Source organism: Orbicella faveolata, unplaced genomic scaffold (assembly GCF_042242905.1).
Source record: "Orbicella faveolata isolate gen_17 unplaced genomic scaffold, um_ofav_v1 contig_48, whole genome shotgun sequence".
In the NCBI taxonomy this organism is placed as follows: Eukaryota; Metazoa; Cnidaria; class Anthozoa; order Scleractinia; family Merulinidae; genus Orbicella; species Orbicella faveolata.
The window spans coordinates 298,912-320,925 of NW_028301578.1; the positions used below are offsets into that span (position 1 = coordinate 298,912).

Consider the following 22,014-nt stretch of genomic DNA (forward strand, 5'->3'; position numbering starts at 1 on the left):
TTTTTTTGAAATGTCACAAATCGTAGGAGTCGTGAATCGAAGGCTTGTCAACCCCATTTTACATGACCGTTCAGTACCATGAGGACCCGCATAGAGTATTTTTTGGCTCGCCGCTTGAAGCCATAGTTGTTATAGACGCTAACATCGATCTAATTAAATGTTTCAAAATCTAATTAATTGATTTCATCGTTTAAGCCAATCGTAGAGCGTAGAGAAACTTGATCTTGATTGCCATTGTCAACGCTCTCGCAGTTGGAGTTTGGTTGGAGCCAAAAATATACATCCGGCATTTGAAGTTTTTGACTCGCGCGGCGATAGAAGCCAGAGCTGAAAATAAAAGAATGGATGTCGTACGATACAAAAGAAAAAAATCAACTCATTGAAGTACACGCTTCTCGATTTTATTTAATAATAATTTAGCGTAGCGCTTTGCGAATTGAAGCGAGAACAAGCCGGTCAATGTTCGAAAAAATAAAAAATCCTTCATTGTGGTGTTTTTTTTTGTGTGTGTGTGAAAATACATTCTTTATTGATACACATAAACCTATATACAGTACAATGCAATAAACTACAATTTTAACAGTTGCAAAATTAATACATTTATAAGCTATAGTAAATAAAAATAAAGAGAGATTTAATAATAAGCATAAGACTTAACCAGAGTAGACCAAATCTGGAGCATCATTGCATGTAAATTTTAATCTAAATTTTCTAGCCTGTACTTAGAGGAGATTTTGTTGACAAAATCTGTGATGTGAAGAAAATTATTGTTTAACTTATTAGTATAGATAAAGTAGCGAGCAAAAAGCATGGTGTAATTAAATTTTTTTCAGTAGTTCTTTATTGGCAGGATTGGAAAAAATCCCAAATAAAAATTCTTGATTTGACGGTTTGAACGAAGAGTTATTACAGTTGTTGAACCATTGCACCACTTTTGACAAGAAATCTTTAGTAAAAAGACAGTCTGAAAAGGTATGATCTATCGATATATATATAATATATATTTTATATTTTCCTAATAACCAGTTTCTTCACAGCACATTTTAAGATGATAAATAGCCATAAAAATGACATTTTCATCTCTGAGATCATTTTCAAGATTAAAAAAGTTATAATATATAAAAATAACTTTTTTTAATCTTGAAAATGATCTCAGAGATAAAATGTCATTTTTATGGTTATTTATCATCTTAAAATGTGTTGTGAAGAAACTGCTTATTAGGAAAATATGAAATATATATTATATATTTTCTTTTCTTTGAAGAGGGACTTTTTGAGAATTTCCCTAAAAATATCGCAAGGTATAAAGGAAGGAGGGAAAATAAAAGTTATGTTTTCATTATCAGATTGAGTCTCTCTATGAAGCTGCAAAGTATGGTTATTATTTTATACTGTTGTGGATAACATTAGGCCCATTTTAATTCAAAATTCAAATGGGAACTCGCATTGATAATCACACAATCCCTTGGCACTGTTTTGTTTTTTAATTGCTTTTTTTCCAGAAAACAATTTGAACATCTTGTTACGCAAAGGGGGGGGGGGGGGGGGAGGGAGGGAGGTGGGTTGGGAGGTATTCTACATAGTTTTAAATGGGAAAGCTCCATCTCAAGGTCCAACCCCTTAATACTGTATCCCTTTTCTTAACCCTTAGAAAGAAGTTTTAAAATATCTTTTTGAACAATATATCAGAATCCCCTCATTCTGGCTCAGGAGAGTAAATGAGAGATTATCAACAACATTTTAGAACCAGAAGAAAGGAAATCCCTGAAAGAAAGATTTCTGTACTCTTTCGTACACCTGAATTCAACTTGTCAGAAATCCCTTACCCTTAAATAGTTATATCTGAGGCCTGAAAACTTTTGAGCAGAGCTTCCCCATATATGTCATTACAAGGAGTCCTCCCACATACACAATTCAGGAACTCTTTACAAGTAGTGATGAAGCTGGCTGTAAGACTGGTCTGAACAGGCAGCTTCTTCAGTTTTTGAGTACAAACTTGTTACTCTCACTCAACTTCTAGTATGGAACCTTTTCTTTTCTGGTCTGGTCCAAGTTCACAGACACTACCAGCTAGCAATCACTTTCACACCACTAACACTAACAATGTCACTCGCAGTCTGGTTGTTCAGTTCCACCGCACCATGTTTCATGGTCACTCACCATTGTCAGACATGAGTTCATAATAGTTTGTAACATTCACCAGCCTGGCAGTGTCATTGTTGCTATTACCTGTTCCCAGACTTCCTTTTGTGGATGGGTGTTGGGGCATGATATTTCATTACTGTTTGCAAACAGCTTGTTAAGATCACACATTGAAAGAGTGATGAATCAAAGTAATTGAACTCTGTAAGACAGAATTGCTAGTGTTCTCTCGTTCCCTGGGACTGAAATGTCTTGATGTAAGCTTGTATAGAGAAAGCACATTCAAAATAAGGCAAAATGTATGAGTAACCTTTCAAAATAAGCTGCAATTATGATAGGGATTAAAAGACAAGGAACTTGGTCAGCAAACAAGGCAAATGAAAGGAATCGAAGAAATGAAAGGTGCATGCATGCTTGACCTCATGAGATCCGGGGGGGTATTGAAACCTTATAGTGTCGCTGACACTCAACACTGTTGAAAGGGTAAAATAAATCAGATTATAACTGGAGAAAAAAACACGAGATACCCAAATTACTGAATCACCCATAAGAATATCATCTTGTTTATTTTTAAGGGGTTCACGGCCTGCCTATGTTAAAGGAAGCGTTTACCAATTAAGGAATTGACAAGGGAAAAGTTAAGATAACTTGTTCAAGGTTCTCAACCAATCGTAACAGAATTTATAACACCAGTTTGAGTCACAAGCAAGAACATGAATTTGCGCTAGTGTCGATCGGCAAGAAAGTTCCGCCGCGTTGTGTGTGTGGGTCTATTCCTGCAGTGTGATACGATTACCACCTCTACATTACTCTCGAGTGTTTGTCAAGGGTAAATTTGAAAAAATGGGCTTCTGTTAAATAGGTTCTTCCTCGTCTAGAAAACTGTCATTGCGCTTTTCTCTTAGTTTAATGCCTACCTAAGAGAATAGGATATTTGAATTGAGTGCTACCTACCTAGAATTCATTATTTCCACGCAAACGATGACTCCGGTGGAATTCAGCGAAGAAGAAACGATGACATTTCGTAAAAACACACGCCTTCAGAAAAGCGTGTTTTTGAATAAATAATCGTTCTGTTCCTCAAACAAACGATATGACGAGGAAGACGACAAAATATTGTGTATCATGGCCAAATAAAACGTTAGAAATATCCCGCCGATTACGAAATATTGCCATTTTACTTATGTTCAAATTTGATTTTGCCGCTCAGCCCGCTTTTTCACCGGATGTGACGTCACTTTTTGGTGGATGATCCAAACACGAAAAAAGTGCCAGGCGTCACAGAGTGTTCTCCCCCGCCCCTGGGACAACCCCAATACTAGAAATGGCGCGCGTTTACGGTCTCCGTCCCCGATTATGGCTCCTGATTAATGCTAATATATAGATTTAGCCAAGCCTAAAAGCGGAACTGCTGATGACAATGACTTGACCTGGCTTGAGTCTGCGATCCAATCGAAAACCAGCACCTGGGCAGCGGTTACACGTGAACTCGAAGCCCAAATACTTCATGTATCCCTTATTATAGTGTACCAAGAGAAAATGAGGTGAGAGAACACATCCCCGTGCCCTGTGATAATCTTTTTCAATCTATTTTACGCTTTGCGTCACGCCTACGATCGCGCAGGTAATGGCCAAGGGTCATCGGGTCGCGTCCTTTTAAATACGAAATTTAAAATCTAGCAGGTTAGGAGGAAAAGATAAGTTTGCTTTGAACTACCACACTGTTAACATTGGAAATCATTATCAAAGCGCTGGGCAGGAAAATTATACGTGCTTCTCCGAAGTTAAGTCGTGTCATTCCCCTATATGAATGATTAACACAAAGCGCCAAGACTCGAATATCTAACCTGCTTGAAAGTCGTATCTCAGAAAGTACCGAACGGATTGAAGCGAAAAGCATCTCTTTCGAAGGGTATTTCAAAGCGCAAGACAGTCAAAATATTTGTTTCCCGTTTGTTTAGAACTTTCGCTCTGAAGAAACCGGTGCAAATGTTTGCGTATTTAATTTCGGAAATTTACCAGGTTTGCATGTCCACGGCGAGAAAAGCTGCTTCTCCGGACTTACCGCAATGTTTGGATCGAGAGAGATCTCTTCGGAAAACATTGTCAAAGCGCTGGGCAGGAAAATTATCTTCTATGTGTTAATCTTAAGTCCACTTCGAAAATAAGTCTTCACTGACTGATTCAAACGACTGATTCACACGAGGCGCCATGCCGTGGCTGCTGACAAGAATTGCATTCTATGAAACACGCTCGAGAGTCGTTTCTCGAAAAGTACTGAACGGATTAAATAGAAAAACATCTCTTTCGAAAGGTTTTTCAAAGCGCACGACAGCTGAAATACTTGTTTCCCGTTTGCTAAAACTTTCGCTCCGAAAAGTCCCGGTGCAAATTTTTGGATATTTAACTTCGAAAGTGCTGTGTATAAATAATATTTACCAGAGTTTGGATGTCCACAGCGAAAAAGCTGTTTCTCTGGAATCACCACATTGTTTGGATCGAGAGAGGACTCTTTGGAAAGAATTTTTGAAGTGCTGGGCAGGAAAATTATCTTTTCTGTGTTTATCCTAAGTTTACTTCGAAAATTAGTCTTGTCATTTCTCTGCATGACTGATTCACATGAGGCGCCATGGCTACTGACAAGAATTACATTCTAACCCGCTCTAAACCCGTTTCTCGAAAACTACTGAACGGCCTAAAGCGAAAAAGATCTCTTTGGAAAGCTCGAAGCTCTGAACTCAAAGCGCCAGATCCTCTTTCTTTACGAATTGCGCTCCGAAAAACCAGGCGCAAGTTTTTGCATATTTGATTAACTGTTGAAGTTAAATCTTCAATGTTATTACGTCATTTACGTCATTTGACCAATTAGGTGTCTTTTTCTTAAAATAGCTTTGTAGTTTGACCACGCGCTAAAATTAGATTGAAAAAGATTTTCATTGGAAGATGCCCATGTATGGGGGATGTGTTCTCTCAGATCATGGTCTCTTGGTAAAGGCGAGTTCTAAAGAAATCTGTGAAGAAATATCATTTTTGTTGAGATTCAAGGCTAATTAACTTGGCTACCCAATTTTTCTTTGTGGATTCCAATAGCCCTTGCAAAGATCTACTTTTTCCGCGTGGTCCTAACCTGGTGTAAAAGCTTTTGTATTTAGTAGGTGCCATCCTTAAAATATATATACAGGTTTGAAGAAGGGTGGTTGTGAGGGGTAGACAAAGCATTTTTGAAATTGCGAAAACGACTCCCGGGGGGACTCCAATATTACAAGGATTAGGGTGCTCTGTGTACCCTCTAGGGGTTATGGTACCTCTTAGGGCGTTCAGCATCAAAAGGTCCACAGCCGGAGCTCTCGCAGTACCTTTTATGGTACAATGAACAACTTATATTTAAAAACAGGAAAGAGATTCAAGACAGTGCTTTCATACACTTAACAAGTAAAGGTATTCAAGGCAATCATCTTTATGGCTTTTAAGTGTCAGTTAAGGTGGCTGAACACAGTTTTTGATACTTCTCTTCATTCACCTTTTTATCTAAACCCTTGATCCCTCGATCGCCAAAACTGGCAGCAAGCAAGTTAACAACACAAACTTTGGTTTTTTGATGGTTAGGCTGACGTGTGTGCCGTTGCCATGGCAACATGAATAAATATAAACAGGCCTTTAAAATCGGTTTTGTTTATTTATAGAAAATCTAGTCATTAGATTTTCTTTATAATTTGCATGCAACAAGCTTGTAACGATTCACACAAGTTAACACCATTTTGCTAATAATTTAACAGAGATCTTTAATTATCCCTTGTTGAAGGTTCACTGGAATATCTAGAATTTCCTTTGTTAAAGTTCAATTATTTTCAATACACCAGTTACTTATTTCCTTAAGTATTTTCGTGCCAAATTTCGTGAAATTCTAATGAGTGGTTTTCCAGTAATAGGCGTATTTCCGAGAGTGCAATTTTCATCCAATCGCAATTTTTTGACTTACTACGCATGCGCTGCATTTAACTGGGTTCTTTCGGTAACAAAGAAAGAGTTGAGAATTGCTGGGTTCTTTGCATCGTTACCTTTTCTAACATATCTTTGTAATAAAAGACTAAAGCCATCAATACACTGCGTTCAATTATAGAGAAAAATAACGCAGATAGAGCAGGTGTTGAGTAAATAAAATGATCGCTGTATTGACGGCATGTTTGTTTTTTTACAATCCTTGTGCGCGCGCTGAATTGCATCAGCAAAAGCGCGCGCGAAAACTGGGTTCGGCCACCTTAATGTGTTGTTTTAGAATTGGTACCTCTTACGGGTGAAAATATTTCAAGCCACGCCCACGAAGCAGGATCTTGGTACCTTTTGTGGATTCTTTTCGAAACTTCCGACGAGCACCCCTGTCCTTTTTACATGGGAGTTCACCCCTGGGAAAAACCTCTGCACCGTCCATCTGGACTCATCGCCAATGCACAGGACAGTAAAAAGGTGCCTCCATGTCTCATGGGGTGGGTTAGGATATTTTTTGGAACTGCAAGATATGATTTATTTATAAAGAAAAAAACACACACACCAACTCATTTGTGGAAATAACAATTTACTTTCACACACCCCAGTGGTACATGTTTCTCTTACTGCTAGGTGGATCTGGACCTAGAAATGTTACCGATGTTCCATTTTTTCAGGTTATGGTAGCTAACTGTGTGCTAGCTCTCAACATATCAATTATAATGACAGAGAATGACTTACCAGCTGTGCATGAAAATGTAGACTGATGTTTTTTAGGAATTACCCTTATTCATGATTTTAAAAAGTCAGGCTAAATTAAGGACTGTTTAACCTTCAGCTATAGCTCTCCCCATAAAGAAGATAGCAAATACAAGAACATTTGCTTTGAGCCATAATTTTCTATTAACATATACTGTGGTTATCTAGTTTAGGTGAGAAACTTGATTATCTTTGAAGATGCACATGAAAAAATTTCATTCAAGTTATTTTGTCAAATGGACATTGCTGTGTGTTTTGTGCAAGCCGCTGAAACATGATTTCAAATTCTATCAAAAATACACTCCTGTAAAATTTCATTCCTTAAATCCACTTCAGCCATTTTTTTTTCATCAAATTTGAGAAAACTGATTTAATTGTACAAAAAATATGACTGTCAATCAGATATAACGTACAAAAACATTAAATAAAAGTGTTCTCTATACACCATTCTCAACTAAGCAACGACATAACCTATGATACAAAAGTAATTATGATGTCTAGAAGTCATTCAGAGAGTTTTAACTTTCAGCACGAAGTAGCACTGCATAGAAGTTAAATACAAGTCCTGTCAATATATTAATTAATATTCAAAAATATATTAAAATACAATGTAGACAAGAAATAAAAGATTGCTTGATTGTGCAAATATCTCCTAAACCTTAGCCAAGTCAACCGTATAAAAATTCAAATATCTAAAAAATAAATAGAAATAAATATATGAACTGCAAAAAGTCAGAGAATCACACAAACTTTGGAGTCTTGTTTATCTGCGCTTGCCTGTACTGTCGTGTTATTGTTGTTTTCTCTCTTGGACTCTGCGAGAGACTGCTCTAACTTTTTGATGTGGTCAGATAGTTCTTTGACTTCTCTCTCCATTTGGAAGATCTTTTCATCCTTAATTTGATCATCTTTAGCAAAGCGTTTCAGTCTTAGCTGCAAGTCCTTTACTTTCCTTTCTGCAGCATCCAGTTCCCTCTCAGTTTCTCCCAACTTTTGTTTTAGGTAACTATCTGAATCTGATGCTAGTGAATCTGAAAAAAAGCAGATAAAAGTGGATAAGTGTTCCTTAAAAATAACTAATTAAGTTATTAAATAAGTATTTTACATCTAAAAATGACACACAAAGAAAACTTTCTATCTACATGTACATGCATATTAAAATTACAGTTTGAGCTGCAGAGCTCAATTAGCCAGTTGGTTTTCTTGTTAGCTCCCAGTACAATTTAAGTTCTATGTAACATGTAATATGTAAAAGTGTCATGCATAAGGGAAAATTACTTTGTTTCTTGGTCTGGCAGCGAGATATGTTTTGATTATGTGGCTTTAACTGAATGCAAACACACTTGAGTCTTTTGAGAAAGGTGGAAGGTCTTCCTAAATATTGATTGCCCCATAGGAACTTATGTCTGGCCTGGGTTGTTCAAAAGGTGGATAACGCTATCCACTGGATAAATCGCTATCCAGCAGATAGCGTGGTTTGTTTTGTTAACACTAATTCACTGGATAGCGGTTTATCCGGTGAGTAATCCAGCCTTCAAACAACTGGGGCCTGGTCTTTACTATTACTAACTGTAACAAACTCTGAGGATGATAAGCCAAGTCTTCTATAAACTGAGAAACATAACAATTAACAACTGTGAATTCCTGCTGTTGTACCAGCCTTTTATTCTAAACACCTCATAACGTTTAAGCCCTCCCCTCAAAAATGAAACTTACAGTTACTGTAATCAATTATTCAAATATTCAAAATGTCAAGCTGTCACATAGGATTTTTTTTTCTATGTGTTCCACATAGAAAAAAAAAAATCCATTCCATAATGAAACCTGCAATAGGCCATATTCGTATTCTCGGTATTGGACTGGCACTAGCTTGCAATGGAGGCTCATGCAGGGAATATCATTAAAAACACATTAATGTCATTTGCATTTGAAAAGACTCCCCACATTAGCCTCAGTTGCAAGCTAGTTCCAGTGCGATACCGAGAATACAAATTATGGTCTATTATATCAATGAACCAGCAACTTGAAATTTAAGCGGACCCCATATTATTGAGTGGACACCAGCTTGAGTCCCTAAATTTTCCTCCCACATTTACTATAAAATAAACCTGCATTCAGAGGACACCTCTGTTAAGGGGACATAGACACCAATATTAAGCTATTTTGTTGCAAAAAACCTGCATAAGTGGACACTTCAAGGGCTTTTTACTTCTAAAACCTCAGCTCAGACTCCTTTAACATTGTTCAGCGATGTCATTCTAAAGATAACTGAATTATTCCAGATTGATGCTTTGACTGACTGGACATTTTGCTATGAACAGTCTTTCAGCTTATACGGTGTTACAAAAGGGTTAATAATTAACTATTATTATTGAACCTGTCTAGAGCAGACACCCTCTGTTAAGTGGACACTAGTGAGGGTCCCAAGGGTGTCCACTTAATACAGGTTTCACTCTATTTGTTTGTACATTTTGTTAGTGACTTTAGAATCTGGGCTCATCCTTTTAACAAGTCGGGAGCAGCAATTGGCACAATGGTGAGAGTGCTTGCCTCCCACCAATGTGGCCTGGGTTTGATTCCTGCCCGGTGCCATATGTGGGTTGAATTTGTTGTTGGTTCTCGCCTTGCTCCAAGGGTTTTTCTCTGGGTTCTCCGGTTTTCCTCCCTCTGCAAAAATCAACATCTCTAAATTCCAATTTGACCCAGATAGAGGGCCTGCATGAAAACCTGCTAAGGCTGATGTGTCTTCCTCTTTAAATAACATAATTTAGTGGGTTTTTTTTTAAATGATAAAATTGTACATGATATGATCATGACGAGCCTTTATTCTATAGTCATCAAAAAAATGTACAAAACAAATCAAGTGTTCACAGTTCAAGTGTCCTTACTGTAGTGCTACATACCTCTTACCGAATTCGAGGGCTGTACTATAGGATATGGAGCGAGTTTTTCCCCATCATTTTATGGTCCAAGCGCGAAGCGTGCGGGCCATAAATCGAAGGGGAAAACAAGATCCGTAACTTACAGTATGGACCAAAAAAATGAGGTTAGTAAGATATTTATTATACCTCTACTGTGTGTCTGACGGGCTTGGGAACGATTTCTATCCATGCAGAATGGATTCAAATTTCTGATGCACCTCAAAAGCAAAACGACTCAATTTGAAATTGTTGTTAAGTGACTCTTAAGTCATAAGTAGGTTTTAATACACAATTTCAGAAGTAAAAGAAAGTTTTAAAGTTTTACTTGCTAAAAAAGTTAAGAACACTAATGGCCATAAATCACGAAACATTTTGGCAACAAAAACTGTTCTGTACCATTATATAAACTTTTTGTAATTTACAGAGTTAGAACAATTTTGGGATGTCACTGTTGAAATTCTTCAATATATTCTACTCAGTCAAAGTTAAGTAAAAGCAAGGAATTTTATTCCATGTATGCTTAACTAGTGAATGTGCAAATGTGTGAAAGCCTAGTGAAAACTGCCAGCATTATTTGAATTAAGTTAACCAGTTGGGAAAGATAAACAATGTCAGGGGTATAAGGCACTCCTCACTATCTTTTACTGTGTCCATTTTCAGACCTTGGGCACCTCTGCATTCAATATCTGTTAAATTTAAACATGGCTGTTTCATGCTTTGTACTTAGCAAATCACAGCAAAATCATGAATTTTGGGGGATACCCTGTTTGCTTTCTTTTTCCCTATTTTCCAAATAAAAAGCCTGATGAAAAGATTTTTAACTACAAGATTAGTATTGTACAAGCATGTGATATGCTCTTGTGGTCCCGGACACATCATACCAAATTTCAGACCAGAACTTGGCGAAACCACACTGTATCACTTTCAGCCTAAAAGCAAAACTGTGTTATATACTCTAGCCTAAATTATACCTGGGCAGTGCCTCCACATCTAAGAAAAAAAAAAATTTTCAATTGCACAGTTTCAGAAAATATCCATATGGATATTTTCTGGAACTACACATTCTGTCATATGCACAAATCACTCCTTACATAACTCCCACAATATAATTATGCATAAATGATACAGGCTACTTCTACTACAAGAATTTTGTTACCATTACCATATTATAAGTAATCATGTGTTTGGGTCGCAAGACAGTGAAATTTACCCACCTTGACTTCTGTTATCAATTTTCCTTGCTCGTAACTTTCCTACTTCCTGCTCCAAACTGAGAACCTTGATTCTGTATGCATCCTCCTGCTGTTTCATAATGAAAATATCCTGTTTCAATTTCTTGTTTTCTTCTTGAACCCCATCGGGTTTCTTGGGTGACGGTTCATCAGCAGGTAAAGACGCAACCTGTCCTGCTGCTACAACTGCAGGCTTTGATACAGATGAAGCTTCAGACTGAACCTGTTGCTGGCTCTCCACTGGTTTGTCAACTTCTCCTGCACTTTCTTCCAGTCTTTCTGTAACAGGTTCACTCTCTGCAGATGCAGCCTCTACAGTCTCATGCTCTTGGGCATTTTCACTTTCATCAGGTTTTGTGTCTGGTTTTTCCACACTATCATCAACTTTCTGACCTTCTTCTGCAGCTTCACTGTCCTTCGCAGCTTCAGCCTGACTCTCATCTGGTGTTAACTGATCTTCAGATTCAGGGCTGTTTTCATTAGGTGAGCTTTCTTTAGTTGTGTCTCCATCCGTTTGATTGGCCTCTGCCTTTGCCTGTTCTCCTGCAGCCTCTTCACTCTCTTGCTTTTCAGTTGCTTCTTGACTTTCAGATTCCAAAGCTGGTTTTTCAGCTTCTCCTTCATCTTGAGCTGGCTTATCTCCTTTTTCTTGGCTTGGAGCCAAGATTTCTTGTTGCTCCACCTGACTGGCACTTGGTATCTCATGTTGTTGCTGTTCATCTCCTTCCTTCTGAGCTTCTTCAGACTGTCCTTCTGGTTTTTCTTTACCCTGTTGTTCCTCACTAGCCACCTGATCCATACTCCCATTTGTACCCTGTGGTACTCTCTCTCCTCCCTCTTCTGTTTGTTCGGCTTGCTGTATTTCTGGCTGCTCCTCACCATCGCTGGTATCTTCTGGCTTTCCATTTTCTTCTGTTCCTTTTTCTGCATTATCGGTATATCCTTCACTTTCTGCTGGTTTCTCATCCCCAGATTTTTTCTGTACATGTTCATCACTGTTAACTGGAGTTTCACTATCTGCAACTTGCACAGGCTCCCCACTTGCTTGTGATTCTGGGACACTTTCACTTGCAGTGGGCTCTTGAGGAGAACTATCTTCTGGTTTACTCTGATCCAATTTTTCAGTTTCATCTTCCTGCTTTGATTGCTCCTGCACTGGATGATCACCATCTCCTGGCACCCCTGTTGCAAAGAAACTTATTATTAAAAGATGTAGCAGGGACTTTAAACTACTACCCTAACATTACAATTTTTCTGGAAACCTTATAATCAAATGTAATTAAAAGATATCAGAAAACACCCTGTAAGAAAGCATTTGCTAAAAGCCACATTTCTGAAACTAGATACAGTAGAAACACAGAACTAGCATGCGCTGTTGATGTAATGTCGGTTACAGTCTTTAAGAAACAACTTTTGTGATCAAACAGAAACTAATCATGTGTTGAATAAGCTTGCCATTTCAATTTCATAAATAAAAAAAGAGGTAAGTTTCACACTTTTCTAGAGTTGTTTTCATCTTTTGAAATCGCTTTTGGAGTCCATAACATTTTTTCCTCTTGTTCTCCCAGTAAGTCAAATATTTGCATCTCTTACAATTGTCTTATGCTTGCACTGTGTCATCTCCAGTTGGCAGTTTACAGTTTGATTTCAATATAATTTTCTCTGAATAGTAGATACTGTAAATCCCTGAATTAGCGCCCAAGGCGGGGGTGCTTAATCGAGGGGGGGGGGGGGGCGCTCATTAAATTTTACCCAAATCGTGGCCTGACACGATCATTTTTTAATACATCATATCTGCATAAACAGCACCATAAGCCGTTTATCGATATAAAAAGCTGAGTTTAAATCGCAGCGCTGTTAGTACTTGTACTTTTTTTCTAAACTTAGTGTGTTCACAAACTGAAACAATGTACAAATCTAATACTACACGACAAAAACTATACATCCTTTGTTGTCTCATTACTCGTCCACAAAATGGGGGGAGGGGAGGGGGGTGCTTATTTGAGGGGGGTGCTTATTTTAAATTTTGGCTGACAGGAGGGGAGCTTATTTGAATGGGGTGCTTATTCGAGGGGGGGGGGGCACTAATTCGAGGATTTACGGTATGGTTTTTCTGCTGCAAGCTGTTAGCAGTTGTTAGCACTTAGTGATATGCTGCTATTCTGGAGTTCCATGGAAAATTTTTCTTTTACGTTGTGCACTTGGTAGCATAGTTGATTTTGTCAGTTTCAATCCTTAAGCACGCACATGATGCACAGAACCAGAGCTCGATGTTGCGACCGCTGGGAATGCCAATGTGACTAATTTTTTTTGACTGGCGACTAACTTGTCATGCTTTTCACTGAAATACTTATGCTAACGACTAAATCTGAAAACTAGGGGCCAGCTCAGGGCCCAAGATTTTTTCCTGAAAGTTGAGCCCTGAGAACATGCCTGCATTAACAAACACAGGCACTATCCTCAAAGGAGGACAGCAAAGAGGGGTTGTTATCCTGTTTCACACAAGAACTTTAAACAAAATTCACATGTCACAAATACTTTAACATGTACAGTGGAGCCCCACCTTACAGCCACCCCGTTAATATGGCTACTTTATTCTGGCCTGCACAAAAGCTCAGTCAGTTGCTAAATCTTACTTAAAGAACCCTGTTAATATGGCCACCCAGTTAATATCGGCCACCCTGTTAATAAGGCCAGATTTTTGTGGCCCATTGATAACCGGATTAATGGGGTTCCACTGTACATGCAGCTACTTTTAAATGATGGCTTTTTCATAAATTCACAACTCTCGTGTGTGTTTGAGCTGCCTTTCATGAGTCACACACTAAATGTTGTCATCATGTGTCAGGTACACATCGTAAAACCATTGTCACCCTATTAAAATTTCCATCAATTAATGAGTTCATTATTTTGTTATTATAAAATTAATTTGTAGCTTGCATGCATATAAAATTTTCGTCGGTCGTAGAACTATGATTATTAATTAGGACTACAATTCGCTTCGTGCAGTTACTATCCATTCATGAAGCCTCTGATCAACAACATCGAGTTTAAAGCTGAGCTTAACAATGGACATAGCAACAGCGCAATTCTTTTCACAGAGCGAGACAACGCAAGCCTTACAATCGTCCTTTACAACAAGATGTAAGCTAATTGGTGCACGATGCCAAGGCAGCCAAAAAGATGAGATATCGGGCTTTTACTATCCTCTCAATTCTACATAATAGATCATCGAATACATATTCAATATCTAAGACACTTGAAAACGTCTTATAAATAAGTTATTACCTGAAGCAAGCTGCAAGACGCTATCTCCTGTCCCTTGTTCGGAAATGTTTTGAACCGGTTTTTCGTCCGCTTCTTTGTCTTCGTTCAGCTGTTGAGTAGCGTCGTCTTGATTTCCTTCCGTCATTTTAAGCTTTAATTCAGGGAACTGCTTGTGAAATACCAATCATTCAAGCTAGCAACAAAGCTAATGTGGACTAAATAAGTGACGGATGTCTGCACAGAGACAGATCACCGTTCGGCCACGACAGTGGAATTTGTGCAATTCTTGATCTCGTCGCACAAAAAGAGTCTTTTTGTTCGGTTGATATTGTCTGCAGCTTTTCTTCTGTGCTCTGTAAAAGGAGATGTCCTACAGACAGGATAGTTTCTTACATCCGACCGCAAGGCTTCTAAGGATGTAGTTCGTGGCACTTGATCGGTGTGCATGAAATAACGGGTCACTTATTGATTCTTGCATTATTTTTCGTTTTGTGGATGGTTGCTTGGCAGCCGTGAAACCGCTTACGTAAGCGCGCGCAACTTTACAATGTAATGTGGTAATTTGTTTTGACTCTTGGTATGCAAGCTACTGGCAATACGACTTGTGGCAGGCAGTAGTTAGACAATAGTTAATAGTTAGGCCAGTTGTTATTTTTACCTAATACATATCTTTCATCGTATAAACGAAAGAAAGTGAATACACAATTAAGAAAAGAGGTTTGGTTTGGTACACCAACATGGCCTCACGAAAGATTGCGTGACGAGCACAAGGCTGATAGAATGGAAAGCGCGCGGGGAACGCTGGGAAGGGAAAAGTAGGCCTAGCTACAATCGCCTAAAAATCCATCCAGATAATCTCCAAAAAAGTTCTAAAAATCTCCAAAACAAGATCTAAAAATCTCAAAATTTTACATTGGTCTTACATTGAAACGAAAAATATCAAAAATTTTCCAACAAATCTCGAGAATGCATCTAAAAATCTCATCAGTGGTTAAAATAAACTAATTAAGGTCATTCCTCACATTTGCATTGCGCATCCTTACTGCGCATGATTTATGGCGTCATTAGCGCGCGCTCGTGCACGCGCATATTGAAAACATGACGGATTTGCCTTGATATTGAGCTCTGTCAGTTGAAAAATGGCTTTAGCTCACCAACGAGCACGGACATCCCAATTTTTTTCCAGTCAATGTAATCAACTAATCACAAGCTTTGCGTGAGAAAAGACTGATCTAATTTCTATTGCTGAAAATTGAATAAATAAGAAAAATAGCAGATACACTGTGGTCTTCTATTTTGCAGTCGGTAACCACGTCAAGAAATTTGGTTCAAATTTTTAATCAAGGATTTAACTTTCTGCCTGAATCAAACTTAAAATGTTTATTTGTGTCCGACACAATGTATTGACTGTAGTTTAATGCGTGTTCTTATGAGTCTGGGTTCACATAGATGTTACAATTACTGGGAATGCGTTCTTATAATAAGCATTAAATAATGCCAAAATGGGGCATTTTCAATGCCTCAGTGCTCCTTAATGAGCATGGGCAATCCCCTTTTTTATTTCAAAATTGAAGTTATCATATGACAAATATTCAGTGGACAAAGTTTGAACAAAAATCTATTGTCACTTTTATTTCAGAGGAATTACCTTAAGGTGATTCCTTAGTATTGCAACAGGGCGCTTTTTTCCGCCTTGATTGCATTGCGCATCCCTACTGCGCACAATTTTCGCGTCATTAGCGTGTGCACATGAACGCGTGTGTGTACAAAACGTAAGAGATTTCCCTCAACCTAAGTTCGATAGCGAAATAAGTGCTCCTTTTCTCTTAAACGAGCACGGTGACCCCCACTTTTTATTTCATAATTTCAATGAGAACAATATCCTCAATAACTGAGAAAAAAATTAGCGGAAATCTATGGCTACTTTTTTGACAAATGAAATACATACTACAGAGAGAGAGAGAGACTTAACGGGCCCAACAGCGCATGTCCAAATTATTTTTTCTTTAAAGGACAATCTCGTTCCCAGAGTCTTCGTTCCCCTTGACCAGGGTCGGAAAACGAGAGCTCTGGGAGCAACCATTTTGAAATAACCGAATTCTGGTGATTCTGCCCATCCGGTTTCACTGCACAGTCTGCATCTATGGCGCATGCCTGAAATGGTTGCTCCCAGAGCTCTCGTTTTCCAACCGCTGGTCAAGGGGAACGCAGACTCTGGGAACGAGATTGTTAAAGGATAAAAAAAATGCAGGGTATTTGAAGACATTTTTTCTGGGACGTAGATAAATGAACAATTAAAGAAGGTCAAACTGTGTGATATAACACGCGGCATTGAAAAATATTCGAGCTTATTTGTTGCGCACGGAGCTTACCAAAAGTCACCTAAATAACCGTGTTTGTCAGCATTGTGGCGTGAAAACAAGCTCGTTGACCCCCTCTTTTTAATATATTTTTAACATCCTCTTGTCCTGTAACAACAGCATACCAAGTTTCATCGGGTTCTTTTACTAGGGAATCACCTTAATAAATCGAAATGTGGTTTAGCGTGGCCTGTACTCTTATCGACAACGATTCGCGTCATCACAGTGATCAAAATGTTGTGGACTCACGAGGTGCAGCCGAGTGAGTTCACAACAAATTTTGACCGCTGTGATGACTCGTATCGTTGTCGATTTAAGCAATAGAACACTTTTTCCGTATTTACATAGCCTCATCTAAACACGAGGAGGGTTCGGAGAATCCGAGACAGTTATGCAAACCCGAGACGTAGTCGAGGGTTTGCATAACTTTGGAGAATTCTCCCAACCCCCCGAGTGTTTAGATGAGGCTATGTAAACATGGAAAAGGTACTCTATTGCTTTTATAAAATAATTCTCAAAAATACGCGCGAATCTAAAACGTCACAACCGTGTTTACACACTCTCATCTAAACACACCTATCGACCAACGAGAGCGCGCGTAGTAGCTCAGTTATTTTATAAAAGAGTACAGACTACGCTAAATCACATTTCGATTTGTTTTTTAGCACAATGTCAGCTTCAAAGAAGAATTTTTTTTCAGAGCGCGAGCTGAAAAAGGTATGCGTGACACACTGACGCGAGCAGCGTTGTCTCGACTCTTATCGACAACGGCAAATTACCCAATCATGGTCAGATTGCGAGATTAGTAGCAATTGTGGGAAAAAAGTTAATTGAATGGTAAAACCGCTGTGCATAAAGCATGACTGAGGACTCTTATCACTCTTATATAGTTCCTGAATGCGCATAGAGCGCTTTTCAATTGAGTGTCGTAACACCAAAACCAAAGTAATCACTCTAGCCAATCATAAAGGACACAGACAATCCAATAAACCAATTAAAATTCGAAGTAATTACATGTAGCTGACGCGAAGCGCGGGAAAATCTGTGCGAACGCGTCACAATTGGATTTGGTTGTACATCTGATTAGATCAAAACGTGGCACGAGTTTTTTTAAGCCAATCGTGTAGCTTAGAAAATGGAAAGCCAGTTATTTTCGACACTCAAGCGAAAACCGCTCTAGAAAAACATTATTTATCTAATTCCTATTTCTAAATATTTTCTTTCACGCAGTTAAAGACTTTTTTGGCTCTAAAAACTCTAAAAATCCTTGAACTTGCTCAATTATTCTATGAATCTCCAGACTTTCTAAAAATAATTTCAGCGTCTAAAAATCTCAAAAAAAAAAAAAACCAAAAAAAACCCCGGATTTTTGTAGCTAGGCCTATGTTAGACAGACCCTTCGTGATCAGGTGATCGATAAAGATGGAATTTGTTCCTACTTCCAAGGATTGAAAAAAAAAAAAAAAAGAAAAGAAAAGAAATGAGAGGGGAAAAAAGGTCTCTCAGACTAGTCACCACTCTCTACTATACTGTCTTTTGCAGAAAAGAAATGTTTTACTAGCGGGCCTGCGGTCCAGCCGAACATGTCATAAAAATATATAGTGTGACGGACTACAAGCAATCTAGAGCTGACTGTGAGGCAAGCTATGCCTAGCTAACTGTCCTTGGGGTTTCTGTGGATGGTTTATTTTAGGACCTGAAGTCAGCCGGGAGCATTTTAATCCGTTTGTGTCTTTGTGAGATGAACCAAGTAGTTTGTTTTTTTCAGTTTACTGTTTTCTATATTTTCCATTTTGGCTCATATTTTTTCCTACCCTGAGGAAGTCATCGTTCGTTACCGTTCGAGCTTGACGAGACAAGTGACTCTCGAGTGATGATGGACAATGGAATACGCGGAAACGCGGAAGCCGGAAATGTAACACCAGCAACTCCATGCGCAATTCAATCGCAAGTCCAGATATTTTCGGACTTCCAATCAGAACTTTCCCAGTCCTCGAGCCCAGAGTCTCTCCGGCTAGGTCAAGGTTGGGTTGCTGGGTTGAATTGCGATCTCGAACCCTTGGAGCTGTTGTTAGAATATTATAAAAATCAAACTGATATCTAATTTAATTTCTGGTCAGAACCTTTACCGATACTTCCAGCCAAGAGAAATTCAATTTTTGCTAGTTTTAGGCCCGGTCCACCCTACGCCGAAAAAAATTGAAAGCGGAGTTTTCACTCTGAAACACATCAAATGTTTTCCGTCCACACTACGCCGGAGAGACTCGAAAACGGACCAATCACCGGTCATTTTGGATTTGTGGTAAACTCGGTCAGGGAAATCACCTGATTATTGTCACGTCATCGTTTTCGAAAAGCTCCGTTTTCGTGACAGATTAGTGTGGACGTTAGGCCTAAACGTAGACATAAAGTTGCGTTTTCAAATTTCTCTGGTGTAGCTGCGGACGGGGCCTTCTAGGTGTAACCAATCTCTCTTGAGTATAACTGGCTGGCCTGGACACAGCCGTAACAACGAAATCATCATATAAACAGTACCTTTTGCCGTTTGATATTGTTCTAGCAATTGTTGATATGGTTATTCTGTAATGTCTCCCATTGACAGAGGGGACAAGAAGCCCTGTTCTCTCAAATCGACCGGGACGAAGCACTAGAATTACTTTTCTGTCGCAATAAAGTGGCGATGTGCCGCTAACGCTTATCCTCGGCGAAAATTTAAATGTCCTCGAATAATTCATGCCGTCGGTAATTAAGATATGTAACCTGATATAACAGTTTGTCAGAACACAGTTTATGGATCATGACATTCGGTATACTTTATATGTTATTGTTTGTTCAGTCGGTCGGCTTACCTGTCAACTCTCGAGAATTAGCTCGATCATTTTTAATGAAAAAAAAAAAAGAGAACGCATAAAAAAATCTTGCTTTTAAATGGCATGGGTTGTTCAGATTCAGATTTGTGACCATATGTTCCGATATTTATTCTGTCCGAAAGTTTTAAGCATCTAACTTTGGTTCCGGTTACCAGAATTTTTTTATAGCAGTTCCTCAAACTTAAAGCTATTTTTCATTACCTACCCGCAGTAGATAAACTTACTCGTATTCGAATATCACATTTAGCATTTTATTCTTCGTAAGTATTCACTCCCTGGGGGACCTATAATTATTACCATTTATTGCAGTTCAGAGGCTTTAATCATCGACTAAATCTCTTATTTTGAAAACAAACTCTGCCTTTCAACGAATACGATGTAAATAGATACAGAAACAATCAAGAAAACTAAAGTCGATAGTATGACGGGTTCATATCGCATCAAAAACTTTTGCCATCTTGTTTGCGAACCTTGTGGATTAACTTTTCTCTCAAGTGACTCCGGTCGAGCGAACACGGATATTTTACGCCTGGGTTTGTCGCCGATCCCTCTTACATTACAACAACCTTGTCGATCTGATACTTTTGCTGTCGTTTCATTATTTCGGGATGTCTCGCACTTAATGTCCACGGAGGAATAAATTTCACCGTCATTTACTCCTCGAGATACCTTTCTCGCTAACGAGGTAGTGATATTTTCCTCTCTTGATATTTTTCTCCCAGAACTAATTTTTCTTGATCTTGTATTAACATTGTCTTCTTCCCTCGATGTCTTTCTTCCATAACGGGTCGATAGCCCGATTCTTCTTGCCGTGGTAGCCATTCTTTTCAATCCAAGCAACAGAGTCACACGGCACGAGACGTCATACAGAGATCCAAGTTTTTCTCCCTAATTATACATAACCTTTCCAGAAGTGATTGCTTCAAAATGAAGTAAAGATTTTCCCTAGTCTGATCCGATTTTTCTTATACCAAATATAGCGCCAACTTCACGTTATAAGCGGCATTTTGTGTCCGGCGATCCTTCAAGGCGACACATCGCTTGTTTTGCTTGACACCTAGAAACAAAGCGACAAACTATATTTCAACTGCTAAAGAGCCAGTCGTAGCGCTGCATAAAGAGCCAGGGTCTTAGGATATTGGAATAATACGAGCGAAAGGTTACTGATGATAACCAGAAAACGCAAATACATGCAGACAGGTGCATGTATCTCATTCATGACATTATCATGCTGATTAGCATATCTTGAACAATGCTGACAAAAAAGCCTCCAAATTGAGTAGTTTTCTTTGCTAAGCACTTCAGATACAAAATGTAAAGTTGGCACGCAAGAACGGGTTTGTGAGTGCCCAACAAAACAGCAACGAAAACTCCAAAATACGCTTCTTAAAATTATTGTTACAACCTAAATTAAAATTTCTCTTCTATCAACACTCACCGTTGAGACTGAGCTTAATTTAAAAGTATGTCTTTTGCCGGCACGGTACATAGTGGAGACAAACCTTTGCAGTATACAGAAAGACTAAATCTGACTAAATTCCCAGTGTTGCCAGTGGCATCGATATATTTTGGTAAGGAATAAGAAATCAGTATATTTTTTGCGAACAATATTTACACAAAGCGACTTCAAGTTGGTTCAGAGATGAAAACCACAGTGAAATACAGCTTTTTCAAAACGTTGTAAATTAAAACACGGACGTTATTTGAAAAAACGGTCGTTACAATATGATAGTTAAATAACACCAACTGTGACTGGATGGTTAAGTGCTATGCATGAGATTATGTAAATAAAGTTAGAACTAAACCTAAGCTTTGGGAAAATCCTTACTGCGAAAAGAATTAATATATTAGAGTTCACTCAAGTTAACGCTTGCTCGATTGCAAGCTATTTAGTGTTATTCTATTTTACACGACTGCGTGTCCATTTTACGGAGTATAAAAGAAATGTTGAGCGTTCTTTAGGTATTTGTACAGAGTTATGGAAACATTGATGAAAGTTTCAGGGAACTTAAAATAGCTAGCCCTTGCTCTTTTCCCGGCATTGTCAATCGGACGTTCGGAAATCGAACTTAATCGGACCCAATCCACGGATTGGGTTCGATTGAAATACACTTCTATTGGGTTTGATTGACTATGCCGTGTCTTTTGAGATCACATGTAGCATCTATTCATGTCAAACATCAAATATTGATAACTCTATGGAAACATGAAAAAAAAAAAAAAAAAAAAAAAAAAAAAATAGTCCAGTGACGGCTTATATTGTCAGAGATAGTCTCGATGCAGAGGCAACATTTAATTTTGTCTTTGTTGACCATCATATTATCTTCAGTATACATACATTTTAAATCTAAATGAACTGAGAAAGGAAAAACTCTAGTGGTGAGCTATATCATTTTTACCGGCTCGAAAAAGGAGACAAAACTGTTGAGGAAACCTGGATCATGGAGGAGCCAGCCTATCAAATCATGTGACATTCTCG

General features: G+C 38.4%; 1 protein-coding gene across 1 annotated transcript; it reads right to left on the reverse strand.

The window, feature by feature from the left end:
* Positions 1–6,698: 6,698 nt before the first annotated feature.
* LOC110068949 (uncharacterized) lies at positions 6,699–14,799 on the reverse strand. The gene is made up of 3 exons (XM_020776368.2): positions 14,327–14,799; positions 11,021–12,220; positions 6,699–7,916 (listed from the first exon to the last, which is right to left on the reverse strand). Exons 1-3 carry the CDS (start codon positions 14,448–14,450, stop codon positions 7,618–7,620), a joined length of 1,623 nt encoding a protein of 540 aa, XP_020632027.2. The 5' UTR covers positions 14,451–14,799; the 3' UTR covers positions 6,699–7,617.
* Between the last annotated feature and the right edge of the window lie 7,215 nt (positions 14,800–22,014).